Source organism: Bos indicus x Bos taurus, chromosome 16 (assembly GCF_003369695.1).
Source record: "Bos indicus x Bos taurus breed Angus x Brahman F1 hybrid chromosome 16, Bos_hybrid_MaternalHap_v2.0, whole genome shotgun sequence".
Classification (NCBI taxonomy): domain Eukaryota; kingdom Metazoa; phylum Chordata; class Mammalia; order Artiodactyla; family Bovidae; genus Bos; species Bos indicus x Bos taurus.
Window position 1 is genome coordinate 70,678,986 of NC_040091.1, and position 18,299 is coordinate 70,697,284.

The 18,299-nt window shown below is 38.5% G+C and overlaps 1 protein-coding gene across 1 annotated transcript in view; it reads right to left on the reverse strand.

The window, feature by feature from the left end:
* Positions 1 to 764: 764 nt before the first annotated feature.
* DTL (denticleless E3 ubiquitin protein ligase homolog) overlaps positions 765 to 18,299 on the reverse strand; it is a 50,354-nt gene continuing 32,819 nt past the window's right edge. The window contains exons 12-15 of the mRNA XM_027565657.1: positions 16,824 to 16,913; positions 14,099 to 14,234; positions 4,571 to 5,403; positions 765 to 2,732 (exon numbers count right to left, since the gene is read on the reverse strand). Coding sequence (XP_027421458.1) covers positions 2,634 to 2,732; positions 4,571 to 5,403; positions 14,099 to 14,234; positions 16,824 to 16,913 — 1,158 coding nt within the window. The 3' untranslated portion in view covers positions 765 to 2,633. The remainder of the gene's footprint in view (positions 2,733 to 4,570; positions 5,404 to 14,098; positions 14,235 to 16,823; positions 16,914 to 18,299) is intronic.

The window sequence follows — 18,299 nt, forward strand, 5'->3', positions numbered from 1 at the left end:
AGGCTCCTCTGTCCATGGGGTTTTCCAGGAAAGAATATTGGAGTAGATTACTATTTCCTTCTCTAGGGGATCCCCTGACTGGGATTGAACCTACATCTCCTGTGTCTCCTGCACTGCAGGCAGATTCTTTACCCCCTGAGCCACTGGGGAAGCCCTATTCCTCTCTCTCTCTCAAAGTTATCTCTAGACATCCATACTGGACAGTTGAGGTTTTAAAAAATGCCTCCTATTCAGGGTGTCCCAAAATAAGTCTTAAAGTTTTAAGTCATTAAGGCTGGGGATAAGGATGGTGAGCTCAATCTGCCTTCTGCAACCCTGGAGGCAGCTACACATGGTTTTATCACCAATTAAAAGTGTAGCCTAGATTAAGAGGCATTTTAAAGGACTAATTAGTCAACCCTCCCAAAAGTAAATTAAGAGCCGCTGTTGAAACAGCCAAAAGGAAACTCTAACACAGCTTTGTAGTAACAGTGCTTGGAGTGTATTCAAATAGAAAAGCTTGGGCTGGAAATACTTGTTTAGAAAAAGAACTACATCACTCCACCCTCTTTTATCAAGTAATCCAAGCCATCTTAAATGCTCAAGGTCTGATCAAGCAAGAGGTATTAAAACTTCTTTCAGCCTGAGCTAGATAGATTATGTCCTTGGGAATAAATAAATTTTATTCAATGAACAAGTAGAAGGGATTCTTGATTACTACTATAGTTCTTTTGTGTAGACAGACTGCTTCTAGGTTAATGCAAAAGCTCAGAAAGAACACCAGATCAGGTAAAAGGCTTTTTATTCAGAAGCAGCTCAAAGTCTGACAGGGACACAAGTAGGGATAATTATTAGCTTATTACCTTAGCTCACTGACCTTCAGCACCTATTTGAAGTACTAGTTTTCCAAGTGGGAATGTTATACCCATTAGACCCTCAGCAGTTTCTGACAGCCATACTTATCCCCAATTTCACTCAGTAGAGCTGTCAGGAGATGAGCAGAGACACAAAGAAGAAAATCATCTACTTTAGTTCTCTTCTTCATGGGTCACAGGCTTTCAAATCAAGAGAGACAGTGTTATTGGCAGGTATTGGTCATAAATAACACGTTCCCATAGTTGAACACTCAAAAATCAAACATCAAATATAACTAGAGTTCTTAAACATTCAGTTAATGCTACGCCATACTTTGTTACAAAAACAGCATTTCTGTGGCCTTTTATTTACTTTTCTCCTTGGATAAAACCAGGAGAATCCATGCTTAATTGACCTATGTAGTTTTCGCAGATACAGCTTAATTTACAAGAATCAAAGGAATTATAGAGTTATAATTAAGAATACATTTTAAAATGACAGAATATATGAATAAAGTCTACACAGTCCTTAGGGAAATGGATAAAATGAATCAAGTTTCATGAGTGGAAGGGGACTCCCTTCTAAGGACATAGTACATAGAAAATACATGAAGCTTGTTTCTATGAGGTTACAAAGGGCTAAAATAGAAAACAATGGTTCATTTCAAGCTTATTGATACATAACTGTTAAGGTAAGAGATATTCAAGATATTTTGCACATTATTAACTGAGAGTCATCTATATACTCTATGTTAAATATCTATAGAGAAAATTCCACGACTTTTTGGCTCAGGGCTCTACTAGACAATCACTGCTTTTTAGTATATGAAGAGAATCCAAAAGATCAAGTTAAAGCAAAGATTTAATTTTTAGGTTCTGGATTTTCAGTATAGGAACTACTTACACTTTTATAAAAATATCAATAAGAAATCAATACTTTTTCTTAAAATTTGATAGCTTTTTTTTTTTTTAAAGTAGCAGCCCCTAAAAAACCAAAGACTAAATTCAAACCCCAGCTTCAGCATATGACTACTGATTTTATAAACATCTTCCTCCAGGAAATGTCAAAAATCATAACATGAAGTTGGGTTGGAAACGCAGTAGATTGCTTAGTAAAAATTGAAAACCTCAGATCATATACGGGATATATATTTGGGGGGAGAAAAGACAAACGTTGCTAGTGTTCTAGTTTCGCCAACAAGTTGACATTTATAGCTGTTTTTAAAATAAAGATAATTTTAACTTAAGAGATTGTATTTTAATACTGAATCAATATAAATGTACTTATCTTAAAAATCGTATTTAACCACATACTTAAAAAAATCCACAAAAACGTAGTGAAAGGTTATATATTTTATGTGAAACTGTATTACTGTGTTAGAGGCAGCAGAGACCCAGGGTCCCGTTCGGCAGTCGACCTTCACAGACAGGCCTCCTGCTGTGGCCTGCAGAGGCATTCAGCTGTGCAGTCTCAGAGCAGAAGAGACAAGCCTTGTTAGTTTTTTTGCCTCTACAAACTGGGATGTCACTACTGTACAGGAGATACATCATTTGAGATGCATCATTCAAAATGTTACAGAGTGGCAAACTTACTCCATGAAATTTAAACAAAGCGTTCACTCTGAGGAAGCTGCACATAACTATGGTAGTGGAACCAGACTAGGTAAACTCTGGAGTCAAAACGATTTTCACTAAACATGAAGAAATGGTAGCTTTCTTAAAACCAGAGTTAGAGTCACTCTTGAATTTTTTATCTTGTTTTAATGAATCAAGCTTCAGTTAACTCACTCAGATGAGAATCTATAATTCTGTTGACTGTTCTGGACTACAGAAGTCATCTTGGGACTTTCTATGGAAGTATGTACAGATTTTCCGCATGGAGCTGGGAGTAATGGTGACCTAGAAGAAGAAAGTTCAGATTTCAGAGATTTTCTAAGATAAAGTTCAGCTATTACCTCAGCAAGTTATCACTATGGGTATTTTAAGTTAGGATGCCTGGAAATTTGCTTATGTAGCCAGATTTCAGTCTCAATTACTTGATGGCAATGTCTCTTTTGGTTGATTTGTACCAAATATAGAAAAACTGAAGGCAGCATGCATGAAAAGAAAACAGATTTTTCATGTGAATGGAAAATATGTACCAGTTAAGCCTCATAATAGGAACCAAAGAGGTTACAATTACCATCCTCTTTGATATAAGTGAGTAAATAAGCCTTCCAAATTTACAAACGAGATAGGTATTTCAAATGGCAGATACTACCCTTTTCTGAAGTCTTTATCAACATGTACATAAAGAAAAAAAATGTTTTAAAGAAACTTTAGCTTCAAAAGGTTGAAATTATAAAGCCAGAAATATCTTAGATATTTTTTATCTATTTATTTAGACTATTTTTTAAAATGCCCTTAAGATGTACACATTCATGAAAATAATTTTTTATTGAAATTGTTTTTCTGCTAACACATAACTCAGACCAGCTCCCTTGAAAAAAAATAGGAATTTTGGCTAGGGGCAAAGATTACCTACAGTGCGAATTCTGAGAGAAGAAAGACTCCTTACAGCCTTTTTTCCCCTTTATACTCTATAGCAAGGCCTTGGACTTTGTGTTTGAAGTAATCTTTAAAATATTTCTAGTTTATCTTTCCTAAAATTAGGGGATAGGCTTATTGACAGTAGGAGCGGGTTATGAACATTTGTTAAATTAGTACTGGCCTAAGGTTATCCAATCTCTGCCCTTTATAAGGGCAGATCTTACTGGTCATGATACCTGGATCAGGTTTCATTTCTTCCACCTTCTCGCTAATACAGAAAGAGCTACGGGAGAAACTTCCTTAACCTGCCTCCATCCTTAACTTGCAACCTGAGTAGCAGAAGCTTTCTATTTTCTTTGACTGGTGCCCACAGCTCACCCAATGCTCACAGCTACTTCTGCCTCCATCATTGAGTCAAGCTTTTCAAGGTTCACAAAGGTATTTCTGCCAGCAATATCTGTTTTTGAAATTATCTAAGTTTAATGAAAAGATAGGTAAAATTAAGATGAATGTTTAAAAAAAAGGGAGATACAGGTGAGTTGCCAAAAATACCAGTGTGAGCAAGATGATCATAAAAGACTGGAAAAAAATCATATAACTCTAGAAGGATTCTGCACTTAAAACTGCTTTGTAAGTATCTTAATTTTGCTTTATTTTAAATAATCATAAGCTGTAATTACAAAATCAAAATCTATTTGTGGATGTTGGCAACTTGTCCATGAATTATAGCTTTCTCTATAAAAAGGGGAAGGAAATCTATAAAAAGAGGTTGCAGGAGCTGGGGGATGGTGAGGCAGACTTTTAAAAAGCAAGGAGTTGTGGGAGGGAATAATGTCAAACAAAGAAGGAAGTTATTTTTGAATTGATATCCTAGAGGACGAAGAAGGCTTTAAACAATTGGGCAAAAGGGCTGAGGGGTATGGACTTTGACAGAAGGGATTTTAACTGGAGTAAACAGGATTGCCAAAGAAAATACAGGACACATGCAGTTACATTTGAAATTCAAACAAATAACATTGCAGTATGAAAAATTTTTAGTATAAATATGTCCCATGCAATATTTGTCCTATATTTTTATGTACTAAACCTGGTGATCCTAGGAATAAAAAGATTTACTTAAAAAAACAAAAGCATTCTGACTTCTGAGAAGGCATCTGTGCCTGCCCTGGCCAAGTTAGGAAATGCATTTTCTATCGCTGCCAACTTACCGGGCCTGGAGAAGTCTTTCCGCTCTGTCTCCTGGGATTGGGGGTCTGGGACGATGGACTTCGTGGAGATGAATTCTCCGCCTTCCGTTTGGCTGCCATGGCCAACAACCAGTTTTTATTCTCTGGGGAGCTATTCTCTTTGCCTACCACTTCAGAGCCTTCTCCACAAGATCCCAAAGGAAGAGGTAGCGTTCCACAGCCTTCCGAAGCATAAGGACTGGCAGGAGAAGGAGGCTCAGAGACACTCATACTAGCTCCTTCGATCTTGCTTGGTTTGGTAGGACCTAGCGAGTCCTTCCCAAGGTCTTCCTGGGCACCAGCAAGGCAGCACAGATCCAAATGAAGCTTTTCAACCGGGTCATCAAGCTCAGTCACACAGCTGCAACTCTTTACACACTTTTGTTTCACATTCTCCAGACAACTGGAGTCTAGCCTCCTCTTCACTCTATTTCTAGACTCAGAGCAAGCCACTGCCTGGGATGATTTCAGGCTCACAGGTATGAGGGCTTTTCTGGGAGACGTGATCTTGGTTTCGGAAGCAGGTGGAGTGACGGGTGGTGATAAGGAAGCCGTTCGGGTCATCCAGTTTCTAATGGACATCTTGAAAGATGAGGGTGGCTTGGGAGAGACGGAGGACACAGAGCCTCTTCTGCTGATGGGAGACCGGGCCTTGGCAGGAGGGGTCTTAAGAGAGAAGGTAGGTGTATTTGAAGGGAGGGGCAGGTCCCCGGCGCAGCTCGGAGCACAGGCTGCCGACGACGGGGAGGAGGTGCACGGACTGCTCTTTGCTCTGGGTGCTTTGGCCGGAGTGCTCTGGCTGCTGGGCACTGCCACTGAGAAACCAAAGAGGTCACAAAAATCAGAGGTGAAAGCTACAGAATATCCCGGGGTTCTCATCAAAGAAAATTATGTCAATAGCTAACTTAATCATCCAGGGGCTGACTCCCCAGTGTGGATCACATAAATCATTTGATTCTTCCCATTTCCTAACTGCCAGCCCCTAAGACACCCTGTTGTAAAACATATGCTTGTAAAAGTCTAGAAAATACAGAAAAAGAAGAATTTAAAAGCATCCAGGTGAACCATTTTTTATACTTATGCATATGATATCTCTCAAGCTTTTCTATATAAAAATGGGACCAAGATGTACAAGATACTTAGTAACCTGCTTCTTAATGTATCATGAACATTTCCCACAGTAACACAGATCTGTACCATTTCTAACAGCTACAAAGTATTCTAAGGTAACAGTAAGACATCAGGGTTGTTAACGACACTTTGTTTTCCCTAAGTAGTGCTGCTCTTAGTATTTCTGTGATGCTTCTAAGCAATGCTGGGCCAGAGAGGCACCGCACGTCAGGAGTGCACAGGTCTCCACTCCCGCATAATCGCTTACTATGTCACCTGGGTACAACTGTTCTGTTCAATGGAGATAGCTTTTAATCTCCACAAAGGTAATCCCATCAATTACTTGTTAAGGTTATCAGGCCTCGTGTGCCTTCCACCTTAATATACAATTTATGATTTTCCACAGGCAAACAATGGCAAAGAACGTTTCCAAAATGCGATGCAAAACGAATCACACTGTGGGGAGCACTCTGCTCCATCTGTCCTGCCCCTTGTCTCTAGGCCAGGACCAGTACTTCAGGCAAACTCGCATAAACCTCGTGTTTCTTCCTCCTGAGGACCTGACACAGACATGGTATTTTCTCACTCTCCCGAGCTTTCCAGATTTCTGAAAAAGGGTTCCAGTCTTCAGATAACAAGGAAAAGGCATTTATTTCTCAGTTACCCAGTACTACAACTCTGATGTTTAATTCAGTTTAACTACTTAGTTGTATTTATACTCAAATAAATACAAGTCCTAACTCTGGTCAGTTAGTTTTCCTGTACATTTTACTTTCTGCTTTTCCCTACTCAAACAGCCTATCCTTGAGACAGAGAAGTTCTACAAACTGACTTTTGTCTAAACTTTTCTCATCAACGGTATGTTTAGAGACAAAGTGATACAGCTTCTTCAACAAAGATCATCACTAGAAAGCCCCATGTCATCATAACAAGCTATAGAAGGGGGGTTAATGATTAGGACCAGTCCATGCAGTGTTTCGGAGAAGGCAATGGCACCCCACTCCAGTACTCTTGCCTGGAAAATCCTGGAAGCCTGCAGTCCATGGGGTCGCTGAGGGTCGGACACGACTGAGTGACTTCACTTTCACTTTTCACTTTCATGCATTGGAGAAGGAAATGGCAACCCACTCCAGTGTTCTTGCCTGGAGAATCCCAGGGACGGGGGAGCCTGGTGGGCTGTCTATTGGGTCGCACAGAGTCGGACACGACTGAAGCAACTTAGCAGCAGCAGCATGTGGCGTTTGGTGATGGCTCTCACACTCATGTTTCTAGAGCCTGAGTACTGTTACTACTTCCGGAGAGAAGAAGCTTTCATTTGCTTCACTCCTCAGTGCAGGTCCACAGTCAATGCACAGCCCCTACAGTTATCAGTTTCATTAAATTGAGCTGAAGAGTATGTTTAGGGCAGAAAGTCCGAAAATACCATGGGTCAGATTCTAAGGCAGGATTCAGGGAGAAGGAAAAGTTGGGCCAGAGACAAACCAAATATATGTTTCTGACACTTCAGTGGCAGAAATCTGAAGTGTCTACTAAAGGCCAATGGAAAATCTGGTATGTGAAAAGCTGTATCCTCTTCAGGATGTTATCATCCAATTTTCTTCTCTTTTTCTTTCCTTCCCTTCTCTGAACAGCTACAGAGGGGAATAAGTTAACAAGCAAAAGGTCTTCTTTTCAACCGTCTCATTTCACTCTCATGCTGCTGTGTATTCCACTATTTTCTATGTACCTATTAGCACTCACAAAGGTATATGTATATCACACTTAAAGATTACACACACATACACATTCTGCAATTTTCTCTTCTCTGAACATCTTCTCTTCTCTTTACACCTCTTCATAGAAGTACACTTAGATGCAATCCAGCCTTTTTAACAGCTGTATACGAGTCACTACACTGGCCTTTAGACTTAAAACACAGCATGCCTTTAGTTCTTCATCTACTAAGTGCAGCCCCAACTCCTATGGACCCTAAGTGCTGCATGGTATCTGATGACATGGTGGCACAGACTGGGCTACTGCCCTAAAAGCTTCATGAAAGTAGGTTCCTTTGAGGAATTATAGAGTTCACTAATCATCCGTCCATTTGGAGCTCCTTTCTTTAGAAGGTTTGCCATCTGGCCTCTCCCTACCTTCTCAGTCTGATCAGGGGCTCTGCCCCGAGGATCCTGTTACAGGAGACCACGAGCAGCTTCCTGAGCAAGCTGTGTGCACTGTCACATCTCGCTGTTCACGTGGTTTTCTTGCCAAGTCCACCCCTTCTTTTCCAGGCTCTGATGACAGTGTTATTAACTCCTTTGTGCAGATTTCACAAACTTCTTTCTTCCTCTCCCACAGGAAGCAAGTTCTCAAACCCTTTTGTTTACATAGCTGGGTGAAATGTTTACAATATACTATAGTTTTTGTAGCTGCCTCCTGGATTAGACTATGAGCATCCAGAGGGCAAGTGATAATGATTTACTCATTTTTAGGTCTAGTGCTGCTGTAGTTCCTAGCAAGGAATTATTAAACAATGTTTGTTAAATTTCATTACTGCTGACAGGGATGAGGGTCAAGTTCCAGCCATCAAAGAACAGATTGTGTAAGTACTGTGTTTGACTTTAAGTCTACAGCAAGCACTTGAGATAGAACAGCTAACATTTCCTTCTTTTTAAGATAATCATCTTTTCACTCAGTGATACCTAGCAGAGGTTCTCAGTCTGGCTGCATATCGGACTCATTTGGAGCTTTATGATAATACATGTACTTGGTCTCTACTCTAGGCCTACTTAACAATTTCTGGAGGCATACAAATTGTTTAAAAGCTCCACAAGTGCTTCTGATGCACAGACAGGATAGAGAACCCCTTGGCCTGACAGTGCTGAGATCGCTGGCTGAAACAGTAAAAGAATAGCAAGTAATGGAGCAGGTGCTGACTGGGAAAAGTAGGACAGAAGGGAATGGGGCTGTGTGTTGCGATTCAAAGCCTGCCAGCTAGTAAGTTTAAAAGGGCCAAAAGAGAAGACAGGCAATCCAGGACAGCAGTGAAGGGTTGGGGTGGCTATTAGAAGCTTGGGCAAGCAGAGGAACATAATTTTCAAAATGGCAGTGTGATTAGCAACAGCCAGTCTGTCGCTGGGAACTGGCGTAAAGGCCTGAACGGCCAGTGCACCAGCCTTTGGTCCCTGTGTCAAGTTGTTGCTTTCTTGCTCTTCAGAGTAACTCTAGCATTACCCAGAAACAGAAATCTAGGTCTAATTCCTGGACCAGTCTTCATCTAAACTCTTGTGCTGGGTTCTAAAGGAGGCAGTACTATAGGCATGAGCTTTAGAATCAGACTGCAAGGGTCTGAACTGGTTCTATTATAACTTCACAGCTGTGTGACTTTAAGCAAATCTAAGTTCCTTGAGCTTCAGGTTTGGTTGTTTGGGGAATTACTAATAAATGAGATAATACAAATAGGTCTTTAGAACAACTATGCTAATACTTAATAATGGCTAAATGTTATTAATATGGTACAAATTCGGTAAACATATGTAACTTTTTTGTGACTTAGTTTCCAAAACTAAGAATAATTAATACCTAGAAATACCTAGTTAAAAGACAACATATTTTTCTTCAAAAATGTTTATAGTCATTAACACAGAGATTTCACCTCTGGGAACCTATTTTAATGGGAAATGAAGACCCTAAATTTAGAAAAAACCATTCCCCCACCCCCCACAAAACACTGGAAATAAAATGTTTAACTACAAGAGAAGAGCTAGGTAAACTATGGAACATTTAAATGTTTTGCTAAAAAGGTAACAAGGAAAGTGCTTAGAATATCATGTTTAGTGAAAAAATCTCCAAGAAATCCAAATGTATACGTAGCATGACTCAGTTAACAAAAAAATCTCTATGGATAAAGGGGTAAAATCTAAAAAATAAGTCAAAATGTTAACTAAAATTGTGTATGAGTGTTGGGGAGGTTGATGACTTTTTCCCTTATATAATTCTTTTCTTTTTTTCAAAATTAGGAAGCAAAATTAAAAGACAAGGCAGCAGAAAGACATCCCATGTTCATGAATCAGAAGAAAATACTGTTAAGATGGCAATACTCCCAAAACTGATCTATAGATTCAATGAAATCCCTAACAGAATTCCAGCTGACTATTTCTGCAGAAATTGACAAGCTCGTCCTAAAGTTTGTATAGAAATGTAAGACCCAGAATAGTCCAAACAATCTTAAAATTTAAAAGACAATTGGAGGGCTCAGAATCTCTGATTTTTAAAACCTACTACAAGGTACAGTAATCGAGACAATGTGGTAACAGCATAAGGACAGACTTATAGATCAATGGAATGGAATTGAGACTCCAGAAACGAATCCTTACATTTATGGTCAATTGATTTTTGACAAGATTACATTTATGGTCAATTGATTTTTGACAAGAGTGCTGAAAAAATTCAATGGGGTAAAGAATAGTCTCTTTGAAAAATGATACTGAGAACGTGGGCTATCCACATGCAGAAGAATTTGGACCCTTACCTACCTCATACTATACACAAAAATAAACGCAAAATCAACAGTAGCCCCAAAACTAAAACACTCCTACAAGAAAATACAGACATAAATCTCTGTGACTTTGGATTAGGCAATGATTTCTTAGATACAACATCAAAAGCACAAATTACAAAAAGAAAAAAACAGATAAACAGGTCTTCATCAAAATTAGAACATTGTGTGCCAAAGGACATCATCAAGAAAATGAAAAAACAACTTACAGAATAAGATAAAATATTTATAAATCATTATATGACAAGGGACTTATATCCAGAATATATAAAACTCAACAATAAAAACAATAGACAAATAACCCAATTAAAATATGGGCAAAGGATTTATTTGCATAGGCACTTTTCCAAAGAAAATTTACAAATGGCCAATAGGCACATGAAAAGATATTCAACATCATAAGCCATCATGAAAATATCAGTACAAATCACAACCACAGTGGGATACCACTGCACAATCAGTAAGATGGCTATAATTTAAAAAAAGAAATAATAACAAGTGTTGGCAAGGTTATGGAGACACTGGAAGCCTTATTTTGGGCCTTGAAAATAGACTAGAACTAGATTATGTTGACTGCCCAACTCTGAATATACTGAAGAACATTGGCCTGTACAAACAGGTGAATTTGTGGTATGCGAATATATCTTGACTTTTTTTTTAAGTCTGAAGGGGAAAAAAAAGTATAGGAAATAAAAAGAAACAACTAGTTACCACTTAGCTAAATTCTGAATAGAAAATACAATGACAGTAATAACTCTCGATCTAACCAAAATTATGACCCTATGTTGGGAAGCTAGGGGAATGTTGAGTGTGCAGAGGTTTGGTAATCATGGGGACATAGGAAAGAGCTAAGTGCTCATCTCACAGAGTAAGATGTCAATAGATAATGCTGAAGCAACAACAAAAAATCCCGTAAGAGATAGAAATGCACAAATATTACTTAGAGATATAGGAATAAGTATCAAAAAATTAGCTAAAAGATTTGAAGTTGTCACCCTGGGAAAAGGGAACTATGGTAGGGTATCTAAAGAATGCTATTTACCTTATGTAGCCCTGTAGAGTTAGTTGACTTGTTAAAAGTATCAACACTTAAAAAAAATTTTTTTTTAAAGAAAGCAGAAACCAAAATTAAACACTTTATAGAGGTAGACTTAGAGTGAAAGATTCCTCTGGAGTTTAGTTACGCTTGAGGTATCTTATAAAAGACTAAACAAGTCAGTAGAAAAATGAGCATATATTCTCACCCTCAAATCCTCATTACCTTAGGCCTTGACGGCTGACATAAGTTTTAAGCTGGAATTTCAAGCTTATGACTATCTATTGATAACATGTGGATTCCCTTTGGCTGGCTCAGTGCTTAGATTTTTGTTCTTGATTCCCTGTCACTCTCTTTAATTCTACTCGTCAGTTCAGACAAAACCCACATTCATAATCTTTTCAATATCCTGTTTTCTCATTTTCTTGACCTTCTTCTTCTACAACAGCCTTGTCCTTTCACTCTCTTATTCCTTGGCCTTATTACTACCAGTACCTCCATTACTACTAAAATCCTCCACTATCTCAATTTCAACCACCACCTATTTTCCCAGTTCTCTTCAGCACTTCAGTGCCATCAGCTCTTCATGCCCAGGGGCCGCTCAGTTCACTGACCCTACCACTTCTACCCTCAGTCCAATTATATCCTCACTTCCCTCTTTACCCAGTTTAACTCTGATGGTATATCTGTCCTCAACTCCCTTGGCCCTCCACTCACTTCATACTTGTGGATTTAAACCACATCCCTGATTAAAACCAACTTTTCCACCTACAGTCTGCCTGTACCTGTGCAGCAGACACACAACCATACCGACTGCTCATTTTCAATGAAGGAGTAGTAGTAGCCTCAGGTTGATTCTTCGCTCAACAATCATATTTCCCTGGCCTATTTGCTCTTCTATTCTCTATGTGACTATTTCAGACTTTCTTTTCTTTCGTCAAATCTCTATCACCTCTTCCGCTAGTCCTTATTCTTAATCAGCTGATGATCCTGATTCCAATGTCACTAAGAAGACGGAAACTTCCACAAGTTCTGACCTTCCCATTTTCTCCACCTACCTTCGCCGTGCGTCTATTTCTGCCTTCTCATCACTATGGACGAACAATCCACACCCCTGGCACAGGCCTGCTCTTCATCTTGTATATTTGAGATCATCCCCTCAGTCAAGGAAACTGCTCCAGCAAATTTCCCTGCATCAGTTTTCTCCTGGACTAGAGGATCCTTCTAATCACATACAAAATGCTATATTCTCACTAAAAACAAACTTCAACATTGCTTCGTCCTCTACCATTTCATTGTTTTCCTTTGCTTTCTAGCAAGATTCCTTGAAAGAGCCTCCTCTCTTTCTATCCTCCTGAACAACACTAACCGGGCCACTGACACACCACCAAAAATTGCCCTCACCAAGGTTGCTAAATAACCCCTGTACTGCCAAATCCAAAGGTCAGTTTTTAGCCCTCATCTTACTTGGCATGCCAAAAACATTCAACCAAATTCATCCCTCTTCCCTTTACTTACTTTATACGATATTCTGTTTTTCTCTTACTTCTCTGGTTGTACTTGCTGCTTCCTCTCTCCCAACTTATATTAGGATGCTCCACGGCTCAGACCCCAGACTTATTCTCTTTTCCATATATAGCTACCTTTTACCTATATGATAATAAATCCCAAATTTACAACTCTAGCCCTCAACTGCAGAATCAAATATCTAACCACCTCTTTGACATCTCCATTTAGATATCTAATAATCATATCAAACAACGTATCCAGTTGTTCCCTCCCTTAAACTGCTCCTCCTGCAGTGATTCTTATAGAGGTTAATGGTTACTCCATCCTAGCTTCTCAACCAAGAACTCTGATGTTATCCTTGATAACTCTCCCTCATATCCCATATCTGATCCCAAAGAACCTTCTGTTGTCTCCATCATGTAAATATATCCGGAATTTGAAGACTTTTAAAAGTTGTATCGTCTGCTACCTCTCTGATCCAAGTCACCACCATTGTTTCCTAGGTTACTTCAGTAAGTTTTTAAATTAACTTCCAGTTTTACCCTGATCCCCTTACAATTTGTTTTCAACACAGAAGTTAGAATGACCAAGGAGAGTCAGATCGTATACTTCTCTATTCAAAATCGTCCAACAGTTTTTTGTCTATCAAAATAAAAGCCAAAATTGTACAAGAACCTTATTTTCCACTACTATTTCCTGTCCTCTCTTTAGCCACAGGGATTACAGCTACATCAGCCTCTTTGAGGAACACAAAACATGCCAGGTCTGCTCCGGCTTCAGGGGCTTTGCGTTTGTTGTTTTGTCCGCCAGAAACGTTCTCAAACATACCGCCATGACTTACTACTTCACTTTCTGTACTCAAGCACCATCTTTTTTTTGAGGTTTCTGTGGGCACCTAATTTAAAATTTTAACAGCATGCTGTTATTCTCCCATTCCTGCTTTCCTTTTTCCCTAATCCATGTATTACTACCTAACAAGCAAATTTTATTTAACTTGTTTCCTGACTCAAACTAATATCTAAGCTTCATTTCTGATTCTTGATTCTTTTGATTACTGCAGAATCCACAGCAAATCAGAATAGTGCTTAAAACACAGTAGATATTCAACAAATATTTAAAGAAATAAATCTACACTGTATTCCAGTGCCTTGTGTAGATAATAAACATAGTGTTCAGAAAATATATATAAAAAAATGCCAGTAAGATGGTGTTTTCCTTCAAAATCATACTAAAATAAGATCAAATCTAGCTCATCATTCTGTACTGCAGAACTAAACCAATAAAAACATAAAAAACTTAGAAAAATGCATGGGATCCTTACCAAGGTCGGCTTTCACCTCTCTCTTCTTCTGAGAGGCCCATCCCACTATGGAGAGTTTATCTCCTCCTGATTTCTCCTCTAAATCTCTGTTCAAGCGCCAGACTTTCAGTGTATTGTCATCAGAGCAAGTAGCAATCTACAGAGAACCAGAAAGGGAGTTAGTAACTTTCAATCAAAGATTCACAACAAAGTAAAAAGTAGACATGTCTTTAAGGGCTCATGACTAGACAATTAAACTTTCTGATATAGAAAATGCTACCTAAAAGGTCAGATACTTTCATTCCTTGCTTTCAGAAATCATTCCAGATTTCCAAAAGAAGTGGATCCTTTAGTTTCTTCTTTATATATACTCTGTGGGTATGACTTTTGTAACCAGTGATTTCTCAGCTAACCTAAAGCTCTACTATAAAAGCAGGTTCATGTCATTTTATTTTCAAGAAGTTGTGGAAATCATTATCACCTTCTGTATAACTATAAACATACATAATTAAGACGTCGTTTTTCTCTTACGTGATCGATCAGTGTTATGTCACTGACATTCAATTTATATGACTTTCTTCAGAATTCTTCAAGTTCTGGCTTATTCCAAGTAATGGGATCACTCCCAAGATCTGACTTAGCCCATGACTCTAGTATGCTGTGACAAGTAGAATGAAACGATTCCCTAAGATTCTTTTTCAGATAGGTAAAGGAGCAATCTGGGAAAACAAGTTCACTAGCCTGAAAGAAGTTAAAAATAACCTTTGCCCCTTTAAAAATATCTGACCGTTCCTGATCTTGGTCCCAAGCCTTTTATGGCAGAGAAAGTCCAGCTTGAAGAGCTTGTGGCAAATGGCCACTGGTACCAGAGCTGTTCCCTAGCATTTGTTTATATAATTTCTCTATTTCAGTAACTAAAGAGAGAGAGAAAAAAAGAACACACGTTCTCTTAAGTCTTGGCCCCCAAGAGGCTGGCAGCGTTTTCCTTTCCTTACTGGGAGGCCAAAAGAAGACACACACATTTAAGCGCTCAAAGAGATGCCTGGGATCCCCGTTGTTCTATAGTCTATTATCTAGTTGTTACTTACAGAGCAACTATTAAGTCTGAGTGTCCTAAAATTAACATTATCTTACTTAATACTCATTATATAGAAGCCTGACACTCAAATAACCTCATCTACAAAATAAGAATAAAGTTATTTGCCCAAGGTCACCACAATTCAGTGGCAGAGCTAGAATTTATTTATTTTTCAAACTTTAAACTTTTTATCTTGTATTGGGGTATAGCTGATTAACAATGTTGTGACAGTTTCAGGTGAACAGTGAAGGGACTCAGCCATATGTATACATGTATCCATTCTCCCCCAGACTCCCTTCCCGTCCAGGCTGGCACACGACAGTGATCAGAGTTCCATGTGCTATACAGTAGGTCCTTGCTGGTTATCCATTTTGAATATAGCAGTGTGCACATGACCTTCCCTAACTGCCTAACTATCCCGTTCTCCCAGCTCAGAGCTAGAATTTAAATCCAAGTTTTTTCAGTTTCAAAGTCTAAACCTTTTTTCTTTAAAGTGGGTATTTTACATTCCTAATTGTAGGGTAGGGACAAAATTATTTTAAAGACCCTTTTGAAAAGGTGGTCGTTAAATGAATATGGGAAAACAGCCCTGCTACTACTTCCTTTGAGTCTTTTTTGTGCATAGAGATAAGGACAATATACAATGGATGGAGAAAAATGATATGATTAACTGAGTAATTTGAAAAAATTCATCTTCAAGTTCTAAAATTCCTCATTAAAAGCAGATATTTCACTGGAAATCACATGGAAACTTAGAGGGAAAATGTCACTGGGATGTAATTATTGGTGATAAAAGCAATGATTTAAAAAAAAATGATTGAGCTATCATGAGCTCATCACCGAAATGGCTATACAGGGATATAGAAATAAGCAAATCCATAGTAGTACTTGAAAGCCAGCGGGGATGTCCTGAGTAGATGAGACCATGAGAGGATTCTAGAAGATAGAAAAACAGATAGGCACAAAAGGCAACAAACCTTTAAAACATAATAGACGAAATGGAGCTCTCCACAGAAGGAACATTTCCGGTAAATCCAAAATAACCCAGAGACCAAAGGTTGGGGGGCTGGGAGAGTCAGTGGAACTGGGGACACTATTATATGAAATCCCTATATATATGTGGAATTTCTGGGACTTCTGCCTTTCGGGTTTTAAAAATTTGTTTGAAGTATCACTATTAAAAAATTATTTTAAAGTGAGTAGTATATTTTCTTCTTTTCAAAGTGTCTATAACAGTTTAGAGTTACTTCTTCCATAGTTTAGTCACAGATAGCCAAACATTTTAAGACTTCATAGTAAGCATTTTCAGGCATGTGAGAACCCAAACTGGTCTGTGAAGAACAGTCAAGATGTTACTTTTAACACACATTAAAAATACATACAAAGTCAGAAACACTAGTTTTCTTCACTTTAGATTTTCTTTTCACCTTAATTTTAAGATGAAATTTTACTAACGTTAAAAACTTAAATTCTATGTTTAGGAAAGGAATGACTCTAAAGAACCAAGAAATACACTTAGTAGGAAAAAACAGAATGTGTGATTAATGATGATATAGATCCTGAATGGCCTCTAGATCTTTAAATGTTTATTTAAATGTAAAAGTCTGTATTGGGAAAATCTACAAATCTGTGATCTTTTAAACCAGCTACAGAGATTTGCTTACAAACCTTTGTGAAGTCTGATGGACACCAGCACACAGATGTGACCTCTTGAGAATGACCCAGGAGCACAGTGGGAGGATGCCAGGGCATGGAGACCTATCACACCATCAAAAACAAACAAGTCAGCAGGGCAGTGTTAGGTCTCCAGACAGCGGCTTCAAATTTATCCATACTTGTACCTTAGACAGCTGTAGAGTTGTTACCAAAAATCCCTAGACATGCCTAGTTATAGCTCAGAACAAGAGGCCCAATGGGCACTGAAAGTATTTCTGTCATTAATCTGAGAAAATAGAAGGAAAACAGCAAAAATAAGTAAACAGTATGAGGTAAGATACCAGGACAGCTCTTATTTCAAATCAGGACTACTTCAGTTCAGTTCAGTCGCTCAGTCGTGTCCGACTCTTTGCGACCCCATGAATCGCAGCACGCCAGGCCTCCCTGTCCATCACCAACTCCCGGAGTTCACTCAAACTCACGTCCATCGAGTTGGTGATGCCATCCAGCCATCTCATCCTTTGTTGTAGTTATACATATTTTGATTAAAATTCAAGACTGAAAGGGTGAGTTTCAGCAGCTAGGTGTAACACTTCAAGTGGAACCTAGACTAAATTTTAGATCTTCTCTAGTCAGCTACTTCCAGGAACACTGCACTTAACTAAATCCTGAAGGTACTTAAGAAATGTTAGCAGATCTCTTGGGACAAGGGGATAGTCTTTCTTCCAAAAGAACTCACTGACTTCTATGAAAGCCCAAAGTTATACTCCTTCCTTTTGAAAGGGCAAAAGCTATATTCTACATGGCACTTTGGTATTTTTTTTGGAAAAAAAAATTCTCTGAAATTTTATTTTCAGTTCATTTGCTTAAAGAAACTGAATTTTCAAGTTAAGTATTGTCACATTTTAATGTACAAAAGAAGGGTCACATTGTGCAGTACTACACAGGTGACTAAGAATGATATTTTCTCCCTCACTGGATGCTATTAGTGACAGGCGTTTGACAGCTGTCTCATTCAAGAGCTGTCAATCCCTGTCAGAGGCCATGGGCATTAATCAGCACAGCACAGAGAGACAGACCCACGTAGCTATTATTAGCATACGTGTTTGAAAAAGAGAAATTATTATCTTCTCATTTACCTGAGACTCTTAATCATTGCTCATTCGTATGAAGAAGGAGGCGGCACTCTGGGAAGAATATTTGGAACAATGACTAAGTAACTTAATGGACTCCTCAGACTGTAGTTAAGAGATTCGACATACTGATTCATAAGGTATCCAACTCAATTATTACTACTCCTCTCCTTGGTTAAATGGCACTATGTAATGATTCAAAAAGCCAAAGACAAAGAGCAGAATCTGATTTGCCTTGCTGGATTAATTAAAGTTTACCAGAAAAGGAGACTTTTCTTTGAGCTCTAAAAGGATCTCACTGGCTACCTAATCCTACAATCCCACAGTACTCATTCTCTCACAAGGTGGCATATTT